Below are 21824 nucleotides of genomic sequence, written 5' to 3'. Positions count from 1 at the left end.
AGGTAAAATACAACTCATTGCGTGAAAACAAAAGCTGCATCTTCAAGATACGTCTACATCGCGCTCTACTTTCTAAGCATCCATATTTGATATTATAATTTATGAAGGCAGTTAAATTTTCAAACTTCAATAAATAAAACGAATTAATATTCATAGAAAAAATTTTAATGTGTTGACTCGTGATATTGGGTCTCTATCTTCAGATTTGATTCAATTAAGAGCTTTTTTTTTTATCATTCATAATAGTAATAGATAATAATAATAATAATCGAAATCGTATTATTTTAGAAAACGTTGAAAAATTCGAACATCGAATATATATCTGATTGTATTGAAAAGGACGTACGTGATTTTAAAAGTTCTAAGTTCGAACAAGTTGCGACATCCCTTCGGCGATGGTGTTGAGTGCGGCAAGGTCCTTGCGCGCCGTGTCCAATAGATGCGCCATGCCCTTCTGTTGCAGAGTCAAGAACTGCTTCACGTCCTCTTGTGCACCTACGTACAAGCAACGATGTTCGTTAAATGTGACAATGCTTAATTACTGGTTGTAGGACCTCTTGTGAGTCCGCACGGGTACCACCACACCGCCTATTTCTGTCGTGCAGCAAGTAATGCGTTTCGGTTTGAAGGTTGGGGTAGCCGTTGTAACTATACTGAGACCTTAGAACTTATATCTCAAGGTGGGTGGCGCATTTACGTTGTAGATGTCTATGGGCTCCAGTAACCACTAAACACCAAGTGGGCTGTGAGATCGTCCACCTACCTAAGCGCTAAAAAAAACATATGTTTCTTGAAGGATGGGATTGGCGCTATTGTACAGTAATGAATATTCGGTTTACATATCGATATACGCTTGCTGCCTATCGGTAACTTGTCGTGAGCTGGTCGGCCCATATAAATTCCACATATGGACTAATTAGCGTAGGCCAGTTGCCGGTTTGGTTCCAGACATGAGTGTCCGGTTATACTATTCGCCACGTTCAAAATAGACCTTCAATGTAATAATAAGACAGATTAAAATAAAGTGACGCATATATCTATCTAATCGGTCACGACTTTACCGAGTACGGGTGTCGTAGAACAGGCTCTCGCGTGTGCTATGAGTCGCGCAATTTTCAACCGAGAGCAGTAGGACCGAGCGACTCAATCCGAGCATCGAAAACCTTACATTGCCTTTTTCAGGCAATAAAAAGCAGTCAGTTCAGCGTGAAACATCGCTTTTTTATATAAGTGAATAAAAAAACTCGAACGAATATGTGTTTTAAGCAGTAATTGATGTTGCCTTTATCCTACTAAGTGGGTAGGCACGACGGTGTCCATATTGTAGTTTTATCTGATATTTATCTGATTTTACGACCGGTCACTTAGGGCCAACCCTATTTGAGAACGATCGGCATTTGATTGGCAAACCCGGAGTTAGAAGAAGCGCTAAATCTCACTTCTTATTCTTAGTGATTGGGAAAGAATTAAGCAGATTTTCATCCTTTAATATATCTGTCTAAAAAAATTAGGTAATACTAGTTGACAAAATTCAAATACCCTAGATACCGGCTGCAGCGCCCTCTGCGGGGCTAATTTGTGAATCTAAACCATCCAGGGTGCCACCCAAACGCATATAAAAAAATCGTTCAAATCGATCGAACCGTTTAGGAGTTCGGTGACAAACACACTGACAGAAGAAATATATATATATATATACTGATTACATCTTGAATAAAAACTCACCTGGGTCTAATTGATATCGTTCATGCGCCATTCCCGCACTAGCGCTACGTTGCAAACGCACTGCGCACAGCAACTCGTTCAAACGCCCCTACACATTTATTATTTGAATATCTAATAAAGATAAATGCATACATACACAAGCTTGCTTTCATTGCGTATGTAAACATGAATGATTGTGTACATATATTACTAATGATATTATAAATATTATTGATGATTATGTAAATTATGAAAGTCGTGAAAACAATATAATATGTACATGCATATAAATATTAAATAATATGCTTGAAGTTGATGCGATTCTTCAATCATTCAATCATTTTATCGACAATATACAAACAAACTTTAAAAAGAAAATTCTTTAAAGTTTATTACGTTTTAAAGATCTATTACATATATCTATTTAGTATATAGAGCTTTTTTGTTTGTATTTTTATTTTTAGTTTTACTCGTATGTAATTACAGTTTAGGGTTGAACAAATCTTAATTTTAATGATTCGCTTTCGAGAACTGGATATTCAGCGATGTTCAGTTTGCTGATTGTGAATAGCTAGTTTGTCTGGTTAGTACTAAAAATATGCAAAAGAATTAAGGTTTAACAGTTTCTGTTCTCATATGTGGTGAGCATTACGTGATCTACTCGTTTTACAAAGACATTGCTTTGTCTGGTAAAAATACGTTAGGAATCTAAGATGTGCTTGAGCTCCTGAAATGCTCTTCATATAAATTCTTATTCAAATATCAAATACTTTATAGCGCATCTTTATTCGAACAATTTACTTCGAATCTACTAATCTAAAGTACTATTAAAATTTTCCTTTCGTTAACAGGGATTCCCTTTGAAAGGATATTCTTTGCACGCTGAATGCTCAGTAATTGAACATAATAGTAGTATTCCTGTTTATAATTAAAATTAAAAAAACTACAACACATATCTTACCGATGACTAGGTCCCAGTAAGTAGCATGTAACAAATAATACATGATTATTCACGGAGACATTAAAACCAAACTAGTAATGGGACGTAAAAAGCTAACCATAAAATAAACCATAATTGAACAAGACCCCGTACTAATTACGTATAAGTTAAAGCATTGGACCAAACATTGTATAGAAAAATAAATTACTCGACGAGGTTCGTAAAATAACAAAACAAGTTATAACAATTTTAACTCATAATTCCGAATGCAACCTTTCGCACCCGAATTACTCGTCCGACTACGACCGTGTTAAAAGCCCTAAGGTAAGATATCAATATATATATTCTGGAGTGGAGACCGCGAACCGGCAAACGTAGTGTAGGACGCCCTCCTGCTAGATGGAGCGACGACCTGCGCAAGGTAGCTGGCAGTAACTGGATGCGTAGAACCGAAGATCGGGTTCAGTGGCGAGCTTTGGGGGAGGCCTATGTCCAGTAGTGGACTGCCGCAGGCTGATGATGAAGATATAAATTATTCCAAGAATACTTGTACGTAACAAATAAAATAACACGATGTACTTAATAATAAACCCAAAATAATATAAATTTCCGTATACAATGATTGATGTAAGAGTGCCTATGTCCGCCACTAAACAGGCATACAATACGATTTGAAAAATAACAACCATTATATGTACTATACAGGAGGTATGGTCACTGGTGGCAGGACCACTTATGAGTTCGCGCGGGTAGGTACCACCACCCCACCTATTTCTCCCGTAAAGCAGTAATGCGTTTCGGTTTGAAGGGTGAGGCAGCCGTTGTAACTGTACTTGAGACCTTAGAACTTATATCTCAAGGTGGGTGGCGCATTTACGTTGTAGATATCTATGGGCTCCAGTAACCACTCAACACCAGGTGGGCTGTGAGCTCGTCCACCCATCTAAGCAATAAAGAAAAGGAGTTTTTGATCTTATGACTCAAGGACCGTGACCCTATTAACAGCCTCATATCAGGTTGTTTGCGTGCTTGTTCATCCGAGCACAGTAATTTTAAATCATTTTTACTACAGAACAAATAAAAAACTACTAAAAATAAATCACCACAATGCCATTTAATAATCATGCAATTTAGACAAGTTCGTAAGAAATTTTTTTTTAGGTACCGTAGGGTCATATTATTTACTTAAGCGTTACATTGTATTTATCAGTGAGGGTATTTTATGAGATTAGTGTTAATATTTATCAATTAAATTCTATGACGGCACAAATCAATGATAAATTATGACGAAAATAAATTTATCCGCGTCTGGACCAGACAGATAGATCGTAATCGATAGCTTGTTAATGAATTGCTTTATCTGTATTCTCGAGCGATAGACAAATGATACGCATTTTTTTTCACACGGACAACACATGATGATCATGCACGTTGGGCATGAATAATCCGCATATTGCGAAATCGGTTATAACTGGATACTGGCTTAATTTCGCAATAAAAGATTACAACGTCTGGAGATAAGCACTTGCATTTCTACAAATTCATTGTACCGATATATTTGTCCGCATTTATACGCGTAATATTTATGTTGACATCGATTTTTTTTTTATTGCCATAGTAGGCAGACGAGCATACGGCCCACCTGATGGTAAGTGGTCACCGTCGCTCATGGACGTCAGGAATGCCAGGGGCAGAGCCAAGCCGCTGCCTACCATAAAGTACTCTTCGCGAGCCTCGTTTGAATAAGGACATGTCATAGCGCTCGGAAAATTATTTGGTCTTTCATGTCATGCGGTATTATATGTTTAGTTTTTCTTTTTTTTATTGCTCAGACGGGTGGACGAGCTCACAGCCCACCTGGTGTTAAGTGGTTACTGGAGCCCATAGACATATACAACGTAAATGCGCCACCCACCTTGAGACATAAGTTCTAAGGTCTCAAGTATAGTTACAACGGCTGCCCCACCCTTCGAACCGAAACGCATTACTGCTTCACGGCAGAAATAAGCGGGTTGGTGGTACCTACCCGTGCGGACTCACAAGAGGTCCTACCACTAGTATAAATGCTGTTGTAATTATTTAATTTAACCTAGACTATTATTAAATTGCAGAAGTTAAATTACAGAAATTACGTTCTCACATAGATCCTCAGCGAAGTTTGATCGAAGTACAAATAGGTGTTTTTACGGTATTGAGTATTACATTTGAGTATCATAAAAGACTTGGTCTATCAAAATTTTGTTATATCCTAACATAAATTTAATAATGCACAGTAACCGAGAAAAATTTTGCTTTTTATGAATCATACAATTCAACTTTTTTCTTCGCCCCGTGATATTGGAAGAAGTATTTAAACGAGATTGATAGCACTTCGGGTAAGTAAGGTAATTGAATAGAAATAAAATAAATAAAAATTATTTTCTATTGAAGAATAAAAATCGGGAAAAAGAAATGAAGTCGTTATTTTTAATTTTTACAGACTTTTTAAACATCCAAAAAAATCGAGACCAATTTGACAAAAATATATCTAATATCTTGCGATTAAGGGCTTCCCATAAAAGGACAATAGATCTCAATTGTTTTAAAATACTATGCAATTCGATTGAATAGTTTTATTTATTATGGAGTTACATCAAAGGCAAATATAACTATCGAAATCAATTTGGTAAACAAATGATTGGTAATATAAATAAATAAATAAAATATTATAGTTAAATACTTTGTATTCATTTCTAGTCTACACCGAGCTGCGAATTGTATCTTTGAAGACTTCAACGAAACAACAAACAAACATTTGCGTAACGAACTAGATAATTTTAGTGAACCAGTAATTCGACATTTCAAGACGGCTAATTTCCACTTTCCATGACAAATGCATAAAGTCCTTTTTCCGAATGTACAAAAAGTTAATGTAATGTTCATAAAAAAATCTACTCGACCAAATATGCTCAAACTGGATAATTTATACATTTACAATTATCCTGAATTAATTACTGGTAAGTTTGCAAAGCAATGTCACGTGTAATTGCTTAATTATCAATATTGCACGCGTACTTAAATAATTAAAAGCGTATAACAACATTTTAACCGAATCATGTTTCTTTATTTTTCGTTGACCGCGATCTGTAACCGTTTATCAGAACCATTACATCGATATACCCATATGTGTTTTACCACACGTCTGGAGTCTGGCGATAACGCTGATAAGAAAAACACGCAAGCGACAGGTGAGTCGAAACTTTGGACAGATAATGACGGAGTAAATCATCAACTTTGTATTTGAGCACTTGAAAAAATTTGAAGTACTTTTTTTATAGTTGCTTCATAAAGTTGTTGAATCTATATATTTCATAAGTGACTATCGTTTGGATCAATATCCAATAAAGTATTTTCTTCGATTTTTGAAACCCATATTTTTACGGTTTAATCTCGCAATTTTTATTATAATTATACTATTTCTAATTTTTCCAATACTTTACAGTTTTCTTGGTCACGCAAGACTGAATATTAATTAATAATACACATAATATTTCATGTAAATACAGTAAAAATTTTAGAATTTTACAATTATATTATATGTTAATTTACCATGACTGTTATATTCACTGTAATCACTAACTAACTAGTCAATAACTAATCAGACCCGATTAGACCCGTTGTAAAATTAAAGTACTTTAGAGGTTTTTTTAAGCCTTAAGATTATTGCTATTTATTGAGGTGTTATTTATCAACCTCAATAAACTTAGAATGATTTTGCTTTAACCAACGAGCAGAAATGTACAATTTATTTGTCGTTGCCATTTGCGAATCATTCATGTGAGTGCCAGCAACTAAGCAACGTCGAGAATAAACAAACAATCATGAAACTACGTACGATGATGATTTATATGACGCTTTAGGTATAATTGTAAATAAATAAATAAATTTAAAAAACAATAACAAAACAAGACCACGCTAAACATTAATAAAAGCAAAACCTTAACTGTCCCCTTCATACTCATAAGCTAGACCGCGCGAGAGAGAAATGGGCAGACTTTTCATGATGCGCATGCAGTGTGACGTCACGCCACGCACTTATTCACGAACACTACACAAGCGCAACGTGTGAATGTGTTGAACGCGAGCTACATGATAGGCGGAGTGAGGGGTGTTAGGTTTTTTTCGTTACGGAATTTCATGATTCGGTCGCCGCGCTCAAGGCCCGCGATAAAAGCTATGCAATAGCTTTAAAATTAAATAACAAACAATCCAGTTTATCATACAAATGTTTGCTCGATGCGGGAACAGAACCCATGAACCTAGGCGCAACAGTCAGGGACGTTAACAACTGGACCAATGAGCCAGTCAAATAAATGAATGATTGACTTACATTTGAAAGTGGAGGCGCTGCTAATTGTGAAGCGAGTTCGTGCAGTCGAGCTCGGGTCGCCTCCTCTTCGGGACTAAGAGCTGCACCAACACGACCGACGGCTTCTTGACGCGCGACAATCTATATTTAACGTCAATAATACAATTACTTTTACTTGTGGTCCCGAACACAGTAGTCGAAATTCGACTATAATTAATTGAAATTATAAGTTTGTACACTAATATGATTCTATTGTCAAAGACCATCTTATATATAAAATTCTCGTGTCACAATGTTAGTTACCATACTCCTCTGAAACGGTTTGACCGATTTTTATGAAATTTTATATGCATGTTCAGTGATAAGGGTTGTCCATCCCTAACAATTTTTGGACATATTTTTTTTGTTATAACGAGGCATTATGTGGTTGAGTGAGGTTTTGTTATTATTATTTTTTCTACACTAGAAATTCCCTAGAAATCTTATATATGGCAAAACAACGTTTGCCGAGTCAGCTAGTTATTCTTATATTTTATGATCACAGATTTCGCCAAGACTACACTTTACACAAATATTAATAAAGACAAACATTATTTAATCTATTCTCAATTTGACCATAGACTTTAAGCAATAAGAAAAGTTTGACAATAGTCGAATAGTATGCATGCGTGTCTATGTCATGGTAGTGTGTGTAATGTGTGTGTGTAATGTTTTTTTACTAATTTAATGTACATATTTTTTATGCATAATTTAAAAAAATATTTACATTCTCCACTCCTTTTTTCTCTATAAGTGTAGGAAATTTCATACTCCTCCGTCTGCGCAATTTTCGTAAAAAAGGATACAAAGTTTTAGCTTTATATTGTATTAATATAAAGGTTTAACGGAGACATTAGAGGAACAACGCCCTTACCAGCAAACATAGGCAAACGTTAAAACTCCATACAAATTTGAGTTAACTTTTACGCTAACGAGAACGTTAAAAAAACTCGCACTAAGCACAATGGAATCGATTGCAGTACGCACATATAATATTCAGCGAACGCAGCTGCCCATTCTGTGGTGAATCCTTTAGTTGCTTTTGACGAGACGTACAAGAAAAGATGGGGTATGCCGACAAATAAACAGTTCATCCGATGACATAATATGTATTTTTGATGCCTAATACAGTGTCGCCAATGGACTGACCAAATTAAAACTACAGTGGGAGGTCCCTTTAATAAATGCAGTAGGATGACCTCGGAAAGAGAGAGATGACGGGACATCGTGAGACTCGTCGAGTCTATCCCCTCCAACACTACATGACGCTCGTGACCACTATCACTGTCACGAGTGAAACGATTGAGAGAAAAAAACACGGATCGAGGAGGGGTGTAGATTCTCAATCTTCTACGCCTAACAGAACTTTTAAGGTTAACCAGTGGATATAGAAATTAGTATGAGAAATATGTTACTAAAGACCGATGACGGTGAAGAGCGATTTTTAATGTACACCGAAAACTCAAATAACTTCAAAGTCTGTGAAGGCTATCCGTAAATCGTTTTGTGTACAAAGATAACAATTTATACACAACTTTTCCATAATTAAGACAGAGTCCAAAGAACATATTGCAACGACTCATTATTATCTTTATGTGTATCCGTTATTATTGTGTATATCCGTGATTGGATATCGCGATAGTACCATTAAAACGACGGTACAGGATAATATTTGGACTGATTTACGTGATAATAATAAAAGTGGTGATTACGAGTTTAGTTTTTAAATTTGTTCCCGTTGTTCTGTTTCCCAATGATAATAATTCAAAGACTGCATGTATCATGACCGCGGTGTGATCTCTTAACACAACTTATTACATTATTATCCATACTAATATCATAAATGTGAATGTCAGTGACATAACCTTTTATCAATGATCAATGACCTTTTATCCAGAAAAAAAAACATCTAATCCCCACAACGACACTTTTCCTTGACCACGCGAGTAAAGCCGCGGGTAACAGCTGGTATTATACAAAACCTAATATAAAATCCCCGCGAATGATTGATTATACATAAAAGCAGAGCATTTCTCATTAATTAATTATTGTCAAGAAATAACGTGTGACGCAATGAATCGATTATATTAAGTAACAAAGGTAGTAAAGTAGTGTATTGTTGAACCGTATAATAACGTAGTTAGTGGTCGATCGGGTTTCTAAACTAACTGTCCCCTACTTTGTATCCCTTTTTACAAAAATTGCGCGGATGGAGGACTATGAAATTTCCCACACTTATAGTGAATATAGAGGAGTGCAGAATGCAATTTTTTTTTAAATGATGCCAAAAAATACATCAAATCAATAAATAAAACATTACACACACTATCATGTATGTGACGTACACACGCATGCATACTATTTATTTATTGTCAAACTTTTGTTCTTGACGTTTGTAGTCAAATTGAGAATAGATTAAATATTGTTTGTCTTTATTAATATTTTTCTATAGTGTAGTCTTGGCGAAATTTGTGATTATAGAAGTATAATAATAGTCTTTGAAAATAGAATCATAATAGTGTACAAGCTTATATAATTAATTATAGTCGAATTTCGACTACCGGGCGACCACTAGTAACGATAATTTTTTGAAATTATAATTTCTGGACTGACCCGAGTGCCTGTGTGTTGGGGGTAGATGGAATATGTTGGAAGAATCGAATTACAATTCCCTGACTCTCAACAATCTGTGTCCCAACCTCCTATGACAGAACTCAATCAAAATAGCAAAATGCTGTGTTTAGCAGGAAGCGCATCTTTCTCAGCTACCTTACTCCCACAGGACGTCAGACCGAAGGTATTCAGCGCCATCATTGCACTCTCGATTGGCAAGGCAAATAAAAAGTCGCTAAATACAATACAATTTCTTTTTAGGTTAATAATACAGGGTGTTAAGAGACCGTTTCCGAAAACGAAGACAGAACTAATGACACCTTTGATGATGGAGTTATTTAGACAAATGTTGTAAATAAGTATTTGTGCGATCGCGCGAGTCTGCGCCGCGCCGTCAGCTGTTTTTGATTTTGTGTTTCATTGCTGGTTTTTTTGTTTAGTAAAGTAATGTTTTTATGAGGCTATTGTTTCATTTAGCTGTACTGACATTATTGAGCGTAAATATAAATATACTAGCTAATATAAATATACTTCGCCCGCTTCGCTGGTTATTTAAAATTAACATTATTATTTATTGTCATTATTATTAAGGAGTCCAACACTCATATAAACATTAGCCTATCCATTAAGTACATATATTTTCTACATGGATACCGAGTTTCAAGTCAATCGGATGCATGGTTCAGCAGTTATAACGGAACATCAGTAAAAACCACTGTAGATTTATATATTAGTATAGATATAAAGATTTTTTTTCCGTTCCATCATCAAAGGTGTCTTAATATTATCGTCGGTGTTCGTTTCCCAACACCCAGTATAGTACCTGCAAGAGCGTATGTCGCAGCGCGTGCAGAGCGGCGGAGAGGCGCGCCAGGCGGGCGGCGGCGGCGGCGCGGCGCGTCCGCAGCTCGCACAGCGTGTCCTCCGCGCGGCGCAGCCAGCTCGCCTGCAGCCGGGCCTGCTCCGCCTGGCACTGCGCTCGGAACTTTATCTAAGCACACGTCAATATTCATCTACAGCAGCCTTTTTTATTTTAATTTTTTTATCGCTTGGATGGGTGGACGAGCTCACAGCCCACCTGGTGTTAAGTGGTTACTGGAGCCCATAGACATCTACAACGTAAATGCGTTACCCACATTGAGATATAAGTTCTAAGGTCTCAGTATAGTTACAACGGCTGCCACACCCTTCAAACCGAAACGCATTGCTGCTTCACGGCAGAAATAGGCAGGGTGGTGGTACCTATCCGAGCGGACTCACAAGAGGTCCTACCACCAGTAAAGCCTTTCCCAAAATGAGCGATAACGCCCCTTTGTGGGCGCTTCGGGCCTAAAGGGGGGCGGTAAGAGACCCAGAAAAAAAATGGGGGCAGTGTGTAGAGGCTTGCGAGGCAATTTGTAATTTTATCTAGGAGCACTCTTGAGAATCCGACTGAGCTCTGTCTATAGTGATTTTTAAGTACGTGAAAAGATAGGGGCGCTAAAAAATATAATAATTTATTCTCAAAGTGAGCAGTAGACAAAATAAGTTTTGGAACCCCTGATCTACAATAACGAAATCACTGGAAATCGTCTCTAACCCATATAGTCCCCGTTGTATCCCATTGATAGATATAGTTTTATCATATTTATGTATATCATACAGATCTGTTTTAGATGTTATAATTTGTGTTGACCTACCTCTGAGAATCCAATAATTGGCACTGGAATGTAATTAGCAGAGTCCGGTTTGTCGGCTTGAGCTTGTTTCCATAATCTTATATCCATGCCTATAGTGAAAATAAGAAAATTGATTATTTTGTGCGATATTAATTTAATTTAATAGTAATATTAACGAAATTAAATTAAATTCATTAAAAAAATATAAATTTATTGAATGGTTATAAAAGAAAGAAACATTCGTTTAATATCATTGACGAAGTTCAAAAATGTACAAATCCTGCTAATTCGCATTGAAACATACATTACGTATGAGGACTTCAAAGCGACGCAGGAGTAGCTGCGAGAGCAATTAAAGATTCCAAAAAATATATCTTAATTTACAAGAAGAAGAGTATTTAAGAACAACATACTTAAATGAGACCCTTCATTCAATTATGTACTCTAAGAACTTCAGCGATTTTATTGTTACTATTACTGTGGTACGCAAAACTCTGTGTAATGCATTGCCATGTCACTGAGTGCTGAGTTGAAACCAACTATTGTCAATAATTCTTTACAATTAGCGCTATTTGAGACATGAGGTCGATGTCTCAATTGCATTCAAATACAGTCTATCCTTTCATTCAAATCGAAACTTTTGCTTAGCAGTAGAAATTATTTGGAGTCTTTGGATGGAGACTTTAGTGCACTCCCTGGTTTGCTCAATATTCTTATAGTCTAAGGTGACGAAGGTGGCATACTTGAGTTTTTTTATTACCCTTATTGGCAGACGAGCCCACGGCCCACCTGATGGTGAGTGGTTACCGTCGCCCATGGACTTCAGCAATGCCAGGGGCAGAGCCAAGCCGCTGCCTACCGTTTAATACTCTCCACAAACCTCGTTTGAAGAAGGACATGTTATAGCACTCGGGAAACACCGTGGAGGGGAGCTCATTCCATAGCCGGATGGTACGTGGCAAAAAAAACCTCTGGAAACGCACTGTGAATGACCGCAGTGGCTCCAGGTAGTATGGATGAACTCTACTCCGGTGGCGGGCGGTGCGATGGTAAAAACGAAATGACGGTATCATCTCGAACAATTCCTCAGAGCACTCCCCATGGAACATACGGTACAAAATACAGAGGAAACCGAAGTCCCTCCGCGGACTCAGAGGTTCCAAACGATCCGTGAGAATGGGATTATCGACAATCCGAACGGCCCTCTTCTGTATGGAGTCAAATTGAAGAAGCTGGTATTTGGTGTATGGCTTCTTTATGATACCTGGTGGAGGAGTTTGAAGGTACTGCTGCAGCATCTGCGGCGTCGGTGCGGTGACGGCGCTCACGGCGGAGCAGCCGGCGCTGCTCAGGGCGTTCTTAGCGTTGCCGGCATTTAAGAAATTCGCTAACTCTGACGCAGAAACGTGAGAATTGTTCGCGGCCTTATCCACCACGTATATTACCACCTAGAGTAATTATTTAACATAATTTCAATCCAGATCTTTGTCTACGTTATATAAAATAAATCGAGGCAAATTTTATTTCGTACTAGCTAACCCCGCAGACTTCGTAGTGCCTCAATCGATAAATAAAAGACCTAAACTTTTGTATAAAATAAACTTAAAACAAACAAAAGGAATCCGTCCGACGGGGGACACATAAAAAGAAAAACAAAAATGTATTTTTATTTAATTCCGAGCATTTTCATATTTATCTACCTTTTAAACCTTCTCTGGACTTCCACAAGTAATTCAAGACCAAAATTAGCCAAATCGGTCCAGCCGTTCTCGAGTTTTAGCGAGACTAACGAACAGCAATTCATTTTTATATATATAGATTTATATCGCAGTTTATTTAAATTTGACAATAAACTCTCTGTCTTTTTCTAGTTATTTATCCGACACAGCGGTGGGGTCAGCTTTCCCTATTTTTCTCCTCATTTTCGTTTTGATTGCCACATCTTTGTCAGTAACATTGCATTCGGACTTTTTGGCGGGAACGCGAGGAGTGAAGTTGTGTGATTTGTTTTATTTTGTCTATTTAGTATTTCTTCAGGTTTAAATGTGTAATAACAGTGGTTTATTAACTGTTTAATATCTGTGAAAGTGCACAAATGTGGGAAAATGAAACAAAGCCGCTGGACGCAACTTCTCGGGATCCTCCAAAAAGTCCACTGAAAAAATCTTAGTGTGGCGGGTAGCCATCATACAACGCAAGATAATTGACAGATGCCTGAATCTCGCTTACGACATTTTCAAGATAAAGCGCATATATACAAGTTCCGAACAACAACATTCGGACCGTCGGTCTACCGAGCAATGTCACCGCTCGGTGGAAGATCTTCCCTTTGTCGTATATATCTTCCCAAACTGGTGACCCCGACGTGATGTGAACACGCAACCTTCTGATTCATCATCAGCGCATCAAGAACTTCGGCTACCACAATCCCCGCATTCTCGCAGATAAAAACACGTCATTGACAGTCGTCCCACAGCAAGCCAGCATCGCAGCCTCAACAGGACCATCGCAGCCGACTCACCGCGCTTCCTGGTCCTACGGCACGCAACTTCACTGCCTCATCACGCCGCTACAGTTCATCGCAGCCCACGACCGGATCATCAACGCTTGGGGTCACACATCTCCGGCGTGGCAGCTCTGCATCACATGGACTACGCACGACACGCACGCAACATTCAAGCTCAGTCTCGACTCACCGCAGACTTCGAGCAGCACTGGCGACAATCACGCAGCATTCAGCTCAGTTTCGACTCACTGCAAACTTCGAGCAGCACTGGCGACACGCACGCAGCATTCAAGCTCAGCCTCGACTCACCGCAGGCTTCGAGCAGCACTGGCCCTTGCAAGCTAATCTCAGCACGGACAACGCTAATTAAAAAAATGACACGACCTCCAGTCTCGGAGGGGAGTGATGTGGCGGGTAGCCATCATACAACGCAAGATAATTGACAGATGCCTGAATCTCGCTTACGACATTTTCAAGATAAAGCGCATATATACAAGTTCCGAACAACAACATTCGGACCGTCGGTCTACCGAGCAATGTCACCGCTCGGTGGAAGATCTTCCCTTTGTCGTATATATCTTCCCAAATTAGTAAATGACAACCATTTTACTAAGATTATATTTCATTCCATATCATCTCATTTCATTTAATTTCATCCCAGTTGATTAACGTCTCAAATTAATCATTTTCATTTCATTTCACTCCATATTATCATTTTTCATAAAAATAAGAATATAAATTAAAATAAGACATGACTTAAAGGTCTTAGTTACCAGGTCATAAAATCATTTAAAAAAAAAAAAAAATTACATTGCATTCTTACAGGTGTTAGGACCTCTTGTGAGTCCGCGCGAGTAGGTACCACCACCCTGCCTATTTCTGCCGTGAAGCAGTAATGCGTTTCGGTTTGAAGGATGGGGCAGCCGTTGTAACTATACTAAGATCTTAGAACTTATATCTCAAGGTGGGTGGCGCATTTACATTGTAGATGTCTATGGGCTCCAGTAACCACTTAACACCAGGTGGGCTGTGAGCTCGTTAATTCATCTAAGCAATAAAAAAATAAAAAATAAAAAAATCCCTCTTGTCCTGCAACACTACATCTTTCCACCTTGTCTTGGGTCTTCCTCTAGGTCTCCGACCGGGGAAGTGGAGCTGGAGTACCAAATTTCGGACGTAGTATGGTGGCCTCCTTTTAACGTGACCATACCATCTCAGCCTACTCAACTGGATATTGTAGGTGATGTCCTTTCAGACCATGAATATGGTACAACTTTTACATACCTGACTTTTGTCATCTGCCACAGCTTTGATTGAATCAACATTGACAGCTAAGTTCGGTTTGTTCCCTAGTAAGCCTTGTAGTGATGTAATTAAACCTTGTTGGTTATTCCTGAAATAAAATTTAGATTAGAGAATCAGAAGACACATTTTAAAATAACGTTTAAAAGTACTTTATTGGTTTGTAGGGCGTTTTGTGAGATCGCACTGGCCGGTACTACCACCTACCACCTACTACACCCACTATTTCGGCTGCAAAGCAGTAATGCGTTTCAAATCGAATGACGATGAGCAGCAGTTGTACTGTAAACCTGAGACTCATGTCTCAATGTGGGTGACGGCATTTATGTTGTGTCTATGGGATCCGGTAACTACGTTACACCAGGTGGGCCAGACAAGCTCATCCACAGACATGAGTAACAAAAAATTTACTAAAAGCTGGTTAATAACTGGTTTTGTTAATGCGAGTTTTGAATGAATGAATAAATTTGCCGCGGCTGTATGTAAATCTATTATGTCACATCAAAATCTAAGTTAGATGCAAAATAATTTTATTTAAATTTATTTCATGTAGTTTTCATGTCATAAGTTTTTATGATCCCAAATGAAAAGAAAGAAAAATATAATTTTGCAATCGTAAGAACAACTTTAATACTTATAGTATATTTCCGAAAACACTGGTTGTCTTAAACAGAAATAAAATAAAGTTCTTACTTAATTTCTTGTTCGCTTTTGTTAAAAATCATAGCAACATGTCCATCCTTATCTTCCTTCTCACAGAGCTTTGAGTAGCCAACTGCTTTAAAACGACAGAGCGGATTTTGCTCTGTCAACGTCAAAGGAGGATGGTTTCGACTATAGTACGCTTGACCTAAACGAGAAAAAATCATACTTACATACACACATTCTAAAAGTTGACTATTTGTTTCTGTTTCTGAATTTGAATTTGAATCTTAATAATATATATATATATATATAATATAATTCAATATTTAACAAAATTATGTAAAAACAATAATCACATTTTATCGAAATCTTTAGGTCTTGGATAGTTCAAAGAATAATGCGCACGAGGAAGTTTTCAGTAAATGGAGAAACCTTGCCGCTCTCTGTTTCGTATCTTACGTACCACGGTATCTTACGTACCACGGGAACTGCCAAAGGAATTTAGTTATAATTCCATAATGCCCTTTTTACTACCAAGCAAACTCATTACTGGAATTACTGCGTCTAGCATTAACTAGTATGGCGGCAATAATCTTATCTATCGACATTACGAGCTTATAGAAATTCTGAACAACTTTTCATTATAAGTTCATCAATAAATTCTCATTTCATCTTTAGCCTGCGATGGTAAAAACGAGATGATGGGATCATCTCAAGTAATTCCTCGGAGCACTCCCCGTGGAACATACGGTACAAAATACAGAGGGAACTAAGGTCTCTCCGCTGAGGTTACATACGATCCGTGAGAATGGGATTATCAATAATCCGAACGGCCCTTCTTTGTATGGAGTCAAATGTCACCATACACGACATCGAGGGGTGAAAGGTTATTTTGTTAAAGCGACATTTTTGCAACTTTACAGAGGAGCCATTTAACGTTTAAAATTTGGAGAAATATCATAATAAAAAAACTTATTCGGCTATTTCAATGAGTAAACTTAATTGAGGTTAAATTAAACATCGAACTATTGATGTTAATCTATACATAATATAAATAAAATTGGAGTGTTTGTTTGTAATATTGAAATAGCCTCTTTTAACTACATGCATATATATATTATGATACATACACCAATATACATTTTTTACAGTTTTTGTCTGTCTGTCTGTCTGTTTGTTCCGGCTAATCTCTGGAACGGCTGGACTGATTTTGACGAGATTTTCACTGATAGGTAGCTGATGATATAAGGAGTAACTTAGGCTACTTTTTTTAGACCAGCTTCGCCCCGCGGCCTCACCCGCGTTACGCCAATAACCACGTGTAGCATCGCGGGACTCAACTATCAATAATAAAATTTAATGTTTCCGAAGCGAAGCGAGGGCGGGTCCCTAGTACCAAAATAAAACACACCTTTAATTACAAATATAACTGTCGCGTATTAAGCGAAACGTCGCTTAAATCAAATAGCCTTTCACCCCTCGATAAGTTTATTGTAGTTATTTTATTTTTATTAATCAGCAACGAGTGTCAAGTTTATACTGGTCACGCATACCTGTACCCCATTGAGCTTGAATCAAATTCCACTTTGCTAACACTTGATCCCTTTCGTCGCCGAACACACAGCAGTTGAACACGGCCGCGACTAACGCCTCGTGGGCTGTCGCTGGCGCTTGCTGTTGCTGTTGCTGCTGTTGTAGTTGTTGTTGCTGTTACGATTACAATCTCTAAATTAAGACTCGTTAGGTTCGCTATGGAATGAAAGCTTTCGCAAATACATATTTATCAAGGTTTAGTTTAGTCACGTCAAATTGGCGAAAACCGAAGAAGCAGTGTAATTCAATTGTAATTGATTTTTAACAAAAACATTTGAATTATTTATAAAAAAGACTTGTTTTTAGTGTAATGATGATATAATATATTTGAAGTCGTTGTGGCCTAAAGGATAAGACTTCCGGTGCATTTGTATGTAGCGATGCACCGGTGTTCCGAGTCCCCCAGGCGGGTAACAATTTTTTCTAATGAAATACGTACTCAACAAATGTTCACGATTGACTTCCACGGTGAAGGAATAACATCGTGTAATAAAAATCAAACCCGCAAAATTATAATTTGCGTAATCACTGGTGGTAGGACCTCTTGGGAGTCCGCACGGGTAGGTACCTCCACCCCGCCTATTTCCGTCGTGAAGCAGTAATGCGTTTCGGTTCGAAGGGTGGGGTAGCCGTTGTAACTATACTGAGATCTTAGAACTTATATCTCGAGGTGGGTGGCGCATTTACGTTGTAGATGTCTATGGGCTCCAGTAACCACTTAACACCAGGTGGGCTGTGAGATCGTCCAACCATCTAAGCAAAAAAAAAAACTTTTTTTTTTCTCCTACCTATGCTGAACCTTGAGAGGCTATTTCAGCTTCACTCTAACGTGTAGGTGAGCTCACGGGGTTCAAACCGGAGTGTTGATAACACTGCCTCTAGCAAGAGCAGTGCTTCGCAGAATCTACCACCGGATCGGAAACGCGACCCACTGAGAAGATCCGGCGAGAAACTCAGTGGGCTGTGTCTATGGGTCAATTCGCTCGTCGAGCCCTTCGTCGCAAGCGACAGTTTGACGGAGACGGTGACCGGTGCTTGTGGTACCTAAAAGCACCGTAAATGGATCGGGAGGATCCGTAATGACGTGTTTTGGGCTTGTATGAACAAAGGTTAACGTTTTGTAATAAAAACGTTTCTACATAGTACAAACATGTAAATTATGAGGTTTCATCGTTTGCCGTGTAACTGTCGAAAACTAAAATCTATTTTAAAAAAATTTCACTGATATACAAGCCCTACTGAATATTAATACGTATTTCATAAAAATAGATGTTTTTCTAGTTCATTTCTTGTATGGTAATTGAATCAAACACACCTGTTGTTGTCCAAATTGATTAGTGCCAAGACCAAATCCACCGAAACCAGTTGACGGTTTTGTACCAAATCCACTGCCAAAAGTTCCGGTACCGAAAGCTCCTGTATTCAGATTGCTGGAACCTAGAGTGTTCGTACCAAATGTTGGTGCTGCACTCGCAAATGTATTGGATCCAGTTCCAAATAAACCAGTCCCAAATGTGTTCGTCCCAAAACCAGTTGTTCCAAAACCTTTAACAATTGTGTAAATAATTTGGTCAATTATTAATAGTAATTAATTTGGAATTATATTTTTTTCAATATTTCAAATATGAAAATACAAAACTAAAGAGATAATTTAATAATTAAAATGAAATCTTTAGGTATCAGTGATTACTTTGTAATACATTAATGTATGAATCAAAAACACTACTCGCATAATACATCCGATCAATCAAAGGTAAATTAGAAATTTGAAAATGTAAAGTAAAAATGTAAGTAAAATTTAATTAATATTACCAGTGGCAGGTTTGGCAGCTCCAAATCCAGTTCCTCCGAACAATGAATTAGTAGTTGTTGTAGTAGCAGTGTTACCCAAACCACCAAAAGGTGTTGCTGAAACATTAGATATTACATTATTACTACACTAATTGATATCAGTGAATATTATGCAGTGGCATATTGTTCTCGAGCAAATCGATTTTGCTTAATGCTAAACAGTTAGCTTTTGTAGCCTTCATTATCTGCCCATATTGTTTTTAAATTATGTGTATTCTATATCATTCATGTGTTATTTGAGCTATAGAAACTCCATAAAATTAGACTGAAAAAATTATTATTCACAATTTATACGCTGAAATAAAATATACATTAAAAGTGCGATAAAATTAAGATATCCATACCACATGTGCATGTAAAGTTCGAGAGCAAAAACCACATTCTACTTTGATCGGATGTTTAGTAATTGTCATATTTAATTATGATTGTTTTGGAGTATGTTACATTAAACATTTTTCGTACAAATTGGAAATGACTCGTATTTTTTCCTAGTAAATTGATATATCTATACTAATATTATAAAGAGGAAAGATTTGTTTGTTTGTTTGTTTCGAATAGGCTCCGAAACTACTGGACCGATTTGAAAAATTTTTTTTCCATTAGAAGCCGACATTGTCCCTGATGAACATAGGCTACTTTTTTTTAAATTTTTTTTATTTTATTTTTTTTGTTTCATGTGTGTTTTAATGTTTCCGAAGCGAAGCGAGGGCGGGTCACTAGTTGTATACTTTAATTGAACTATAAACAACTGTGTATTTATACAGTTTTCAATCATTAAGTCTAAGAAACATTTTTAACTAAGAATAGTTTGAAAGAACCTACCTTTTTATAAAGGTTATATGGGTGGACAAGCTCACGGCTCACCTGGTGTTAAGTGATAACCGGAGCCAATAAAAGTAGTTACCGGAACTCATTTTAAAAATAGTAAAAATGGTAAACTTTCTATTCACACCACCATTATTAAATCACCAAAATCGAATGTAATATAAAAATAGCTGTTGTCTGATTTTCTTTTATAGTTTTTGGTAATTGAAATGTGTAATGGTAGTTGTAATAATAGTGCAGAAATATATTTTTTTAAATTAATTATATTCTTAGTCAAGCCAAGTATTACCACTACTGGTCCCAAAGGAGCCAAAGCCCGATGAGGTTGTCGTAGTACCAAAATTAAACCCAGTACTGGTGGTTGTAGCAGTACTTGTTCCACCAAATGAAAATGTCGCTGGAATTAAAGTACGAAAGTGTTATTAAACAATTTAAACAAAAAAATTGGAATGACTGCCATGAATACCTGCAATTTGCAAAATGTGAACAATGAAACAGAAATCAATTTAATCATTTTTGTGACCAGGAGATGAAATAATCTTCATTATGTAGCTCCACTACATTAAGTATACTATGTATCAGAATCACAGTTAAGATATCCACTTGCCTGCGTAAACTATGTGACACAACTTACCAATGGTCAAAATTAGAATTAAGGGAAATTTGAAACCTAGTAAGTGAGAGTAGGTATTACTGCGGACAATGAAGTAATAACAGTAACTCAAAAAGTTCGCGTTCCTTATCTTTCATTTAATGGCTCATTAATTTGATCATTGATGATTTCATGTAAAATTCTCTGGCCTTATATGTGTTATAGAACTTTCAGAACATATTTAAATGTTCTTGTGTTACATTTACATTCTAAATTATACTCACGTTTGGCGGCAGCACCAAACACCGAACCTTGTGTAGTAGTGGTATTACCAAATGAAAAAGCCATTGAAACTATAACTAAATTAAACTATAAACCATGAACATACAACTGTAGATTCTTGTAAAATTTAATTTAAAAATATGAACGGTAAGTATTTATTCTAGGTTGTCCATTTCATGAAATGTACCAAAACCATCAAAACATAACAAAATTATCAGACTTTTTTAGTGTAGTCCTTTGGATAGGCAAAGGAAATATAGTCTATACACCTAATTATTTTGTCGCCAATTCATGTCTGTTGGATGAAAAGTGATGTGGAGGAAAAGTGAAATACATAGTTTATTTATATATAATTGCATGAATGCTTCAGGAACGCAGAGAGAACAAACATTGTCTTTTTTCATCGTGTTAAGTGTGACTTGTTACTGCTGATAAAGTGGACTAGCTCCGTGGCTATAACAATTAATTAAAATTTAAATAATACTTGAAAACATTGTGTTCACTTGTATATTAGAAAAATAATTTTCATAATGACAGCGCACATCAAAAGTAAAAGAACACAATATAAATTCAAATGCAGTGCATCATTGACAAGTACATGTGGACAGCATCACGACCTTCCAACAACCGCAAACAAACTAAAAATACCAGGCACGGCACTCAAGTTTGCTAGGGGCGTCACTTAACATACACACCTACAAAAATATAGTCCAAACATTACATTCCACGTGTGAACTAGCCAATAGACACAACCCACTAAGTTTCTCGCCGAATTTTCTCAATGAATCGCGGCTTCGATCCGGTGGTAGATTCAGCGAAGGACTGCTCATGCTAGGGCTAGTATTAGGAATTCTCTCAGGTTGAACCCGTGAGTCCACCTACCGGTCCGCTCGTAGTTGGAATAGCCCCTTAGACTCCCAACAATT

General features: G+C 37.2%; 1 protein-coding gene across 2 annotated transcripts; it reads right to left on the bottom strand.

Annotated features, from left to right (window-relative positions):
- Positions 1-149: 149 nt before the first annotated feature.
- Nup54 (nuclear pore complex protein Nup54) lies at positions 150-21124 on the bottom strand. Of its 2 annotated transcripts, XM_089732719.1 has the most exons (13): positions 20901-21124; positions 20314-20421; positions 19161-19256; positions 18664-18893; positions 17309-17462; positions 15804-15960; positions 15093-15201; positions 12567-12750; positions 11324-11412; positions 10468-10635; positions 7014-7133; positions 1726-1813; positions 150-495 (listed from the first exon to the last, which is right to left on the bottom strand). In XM_089732719.1, exons 1-13 carry the CDS (start codon positions 20962-20964, stop codon positions 362-364), a joined length of 1701 nt encoding a protein of 566 aa, XP_089588845.1. In that variant the 5' UTR covers positions 20965-21124; the 3' UTR covers positions 150-361. The 2 variants fall into 2 exon arrangements, with proteins under 2 accessions (XP_089588845.1, XP_089588846.1); XM_089732720.1 differs by lacking the exon at positions 20314-20421 and having other exon boundaries at positions 20901-21114.
- Between the last annotated feature and the right edge of the window lie 700 nt (positions 21125-21824).

The sequence above is a fragment of the Bombyx mandarina genome, chromosome 15, assembly GCF_030267445.1.
Source record: "Bombyx mandarina strain Sakado chromosome 15, ASM3026744v2".
NCBI classification, from domain to species: domain Eukaryota; kingdom Metazoa; phylum Arthropoda; class Insecta; order Lepidoptera; family Bombycidae; genus Bombyx; species Bombyx mandarina.
This window is presented reverse-complemented; position numbering and strand designations above follow the sequence as displayed.

What these genes read in the sequence shown, in the direction of transcription:
- Nup54 (XM_089732719.1), bottom strand. Translation starts at nt 20,964, where the DNA reads ATGGCTTTTTCATTTGGTAATACCACTACTACACAAGGTTCGGTGTTT. An exon ending in AGCTGCCAAACCTGCCACTG is followed by an intron (nt 18,894 to 19,160) that starts GTAATATTAATT and finishes CAATTGTTAAAG; the next exon opens with GTTTTGGAACAACTGGTTTT. An exon ending in CAATTATTGGATTCTCAGAG is followed by an intron (nt 10,636 to 11,323) that starts GTAGGTCAACAC and finishes ACGTGTGCTTAG; the next exon opens with ATAAAGTTCCGAGCGCAGTG.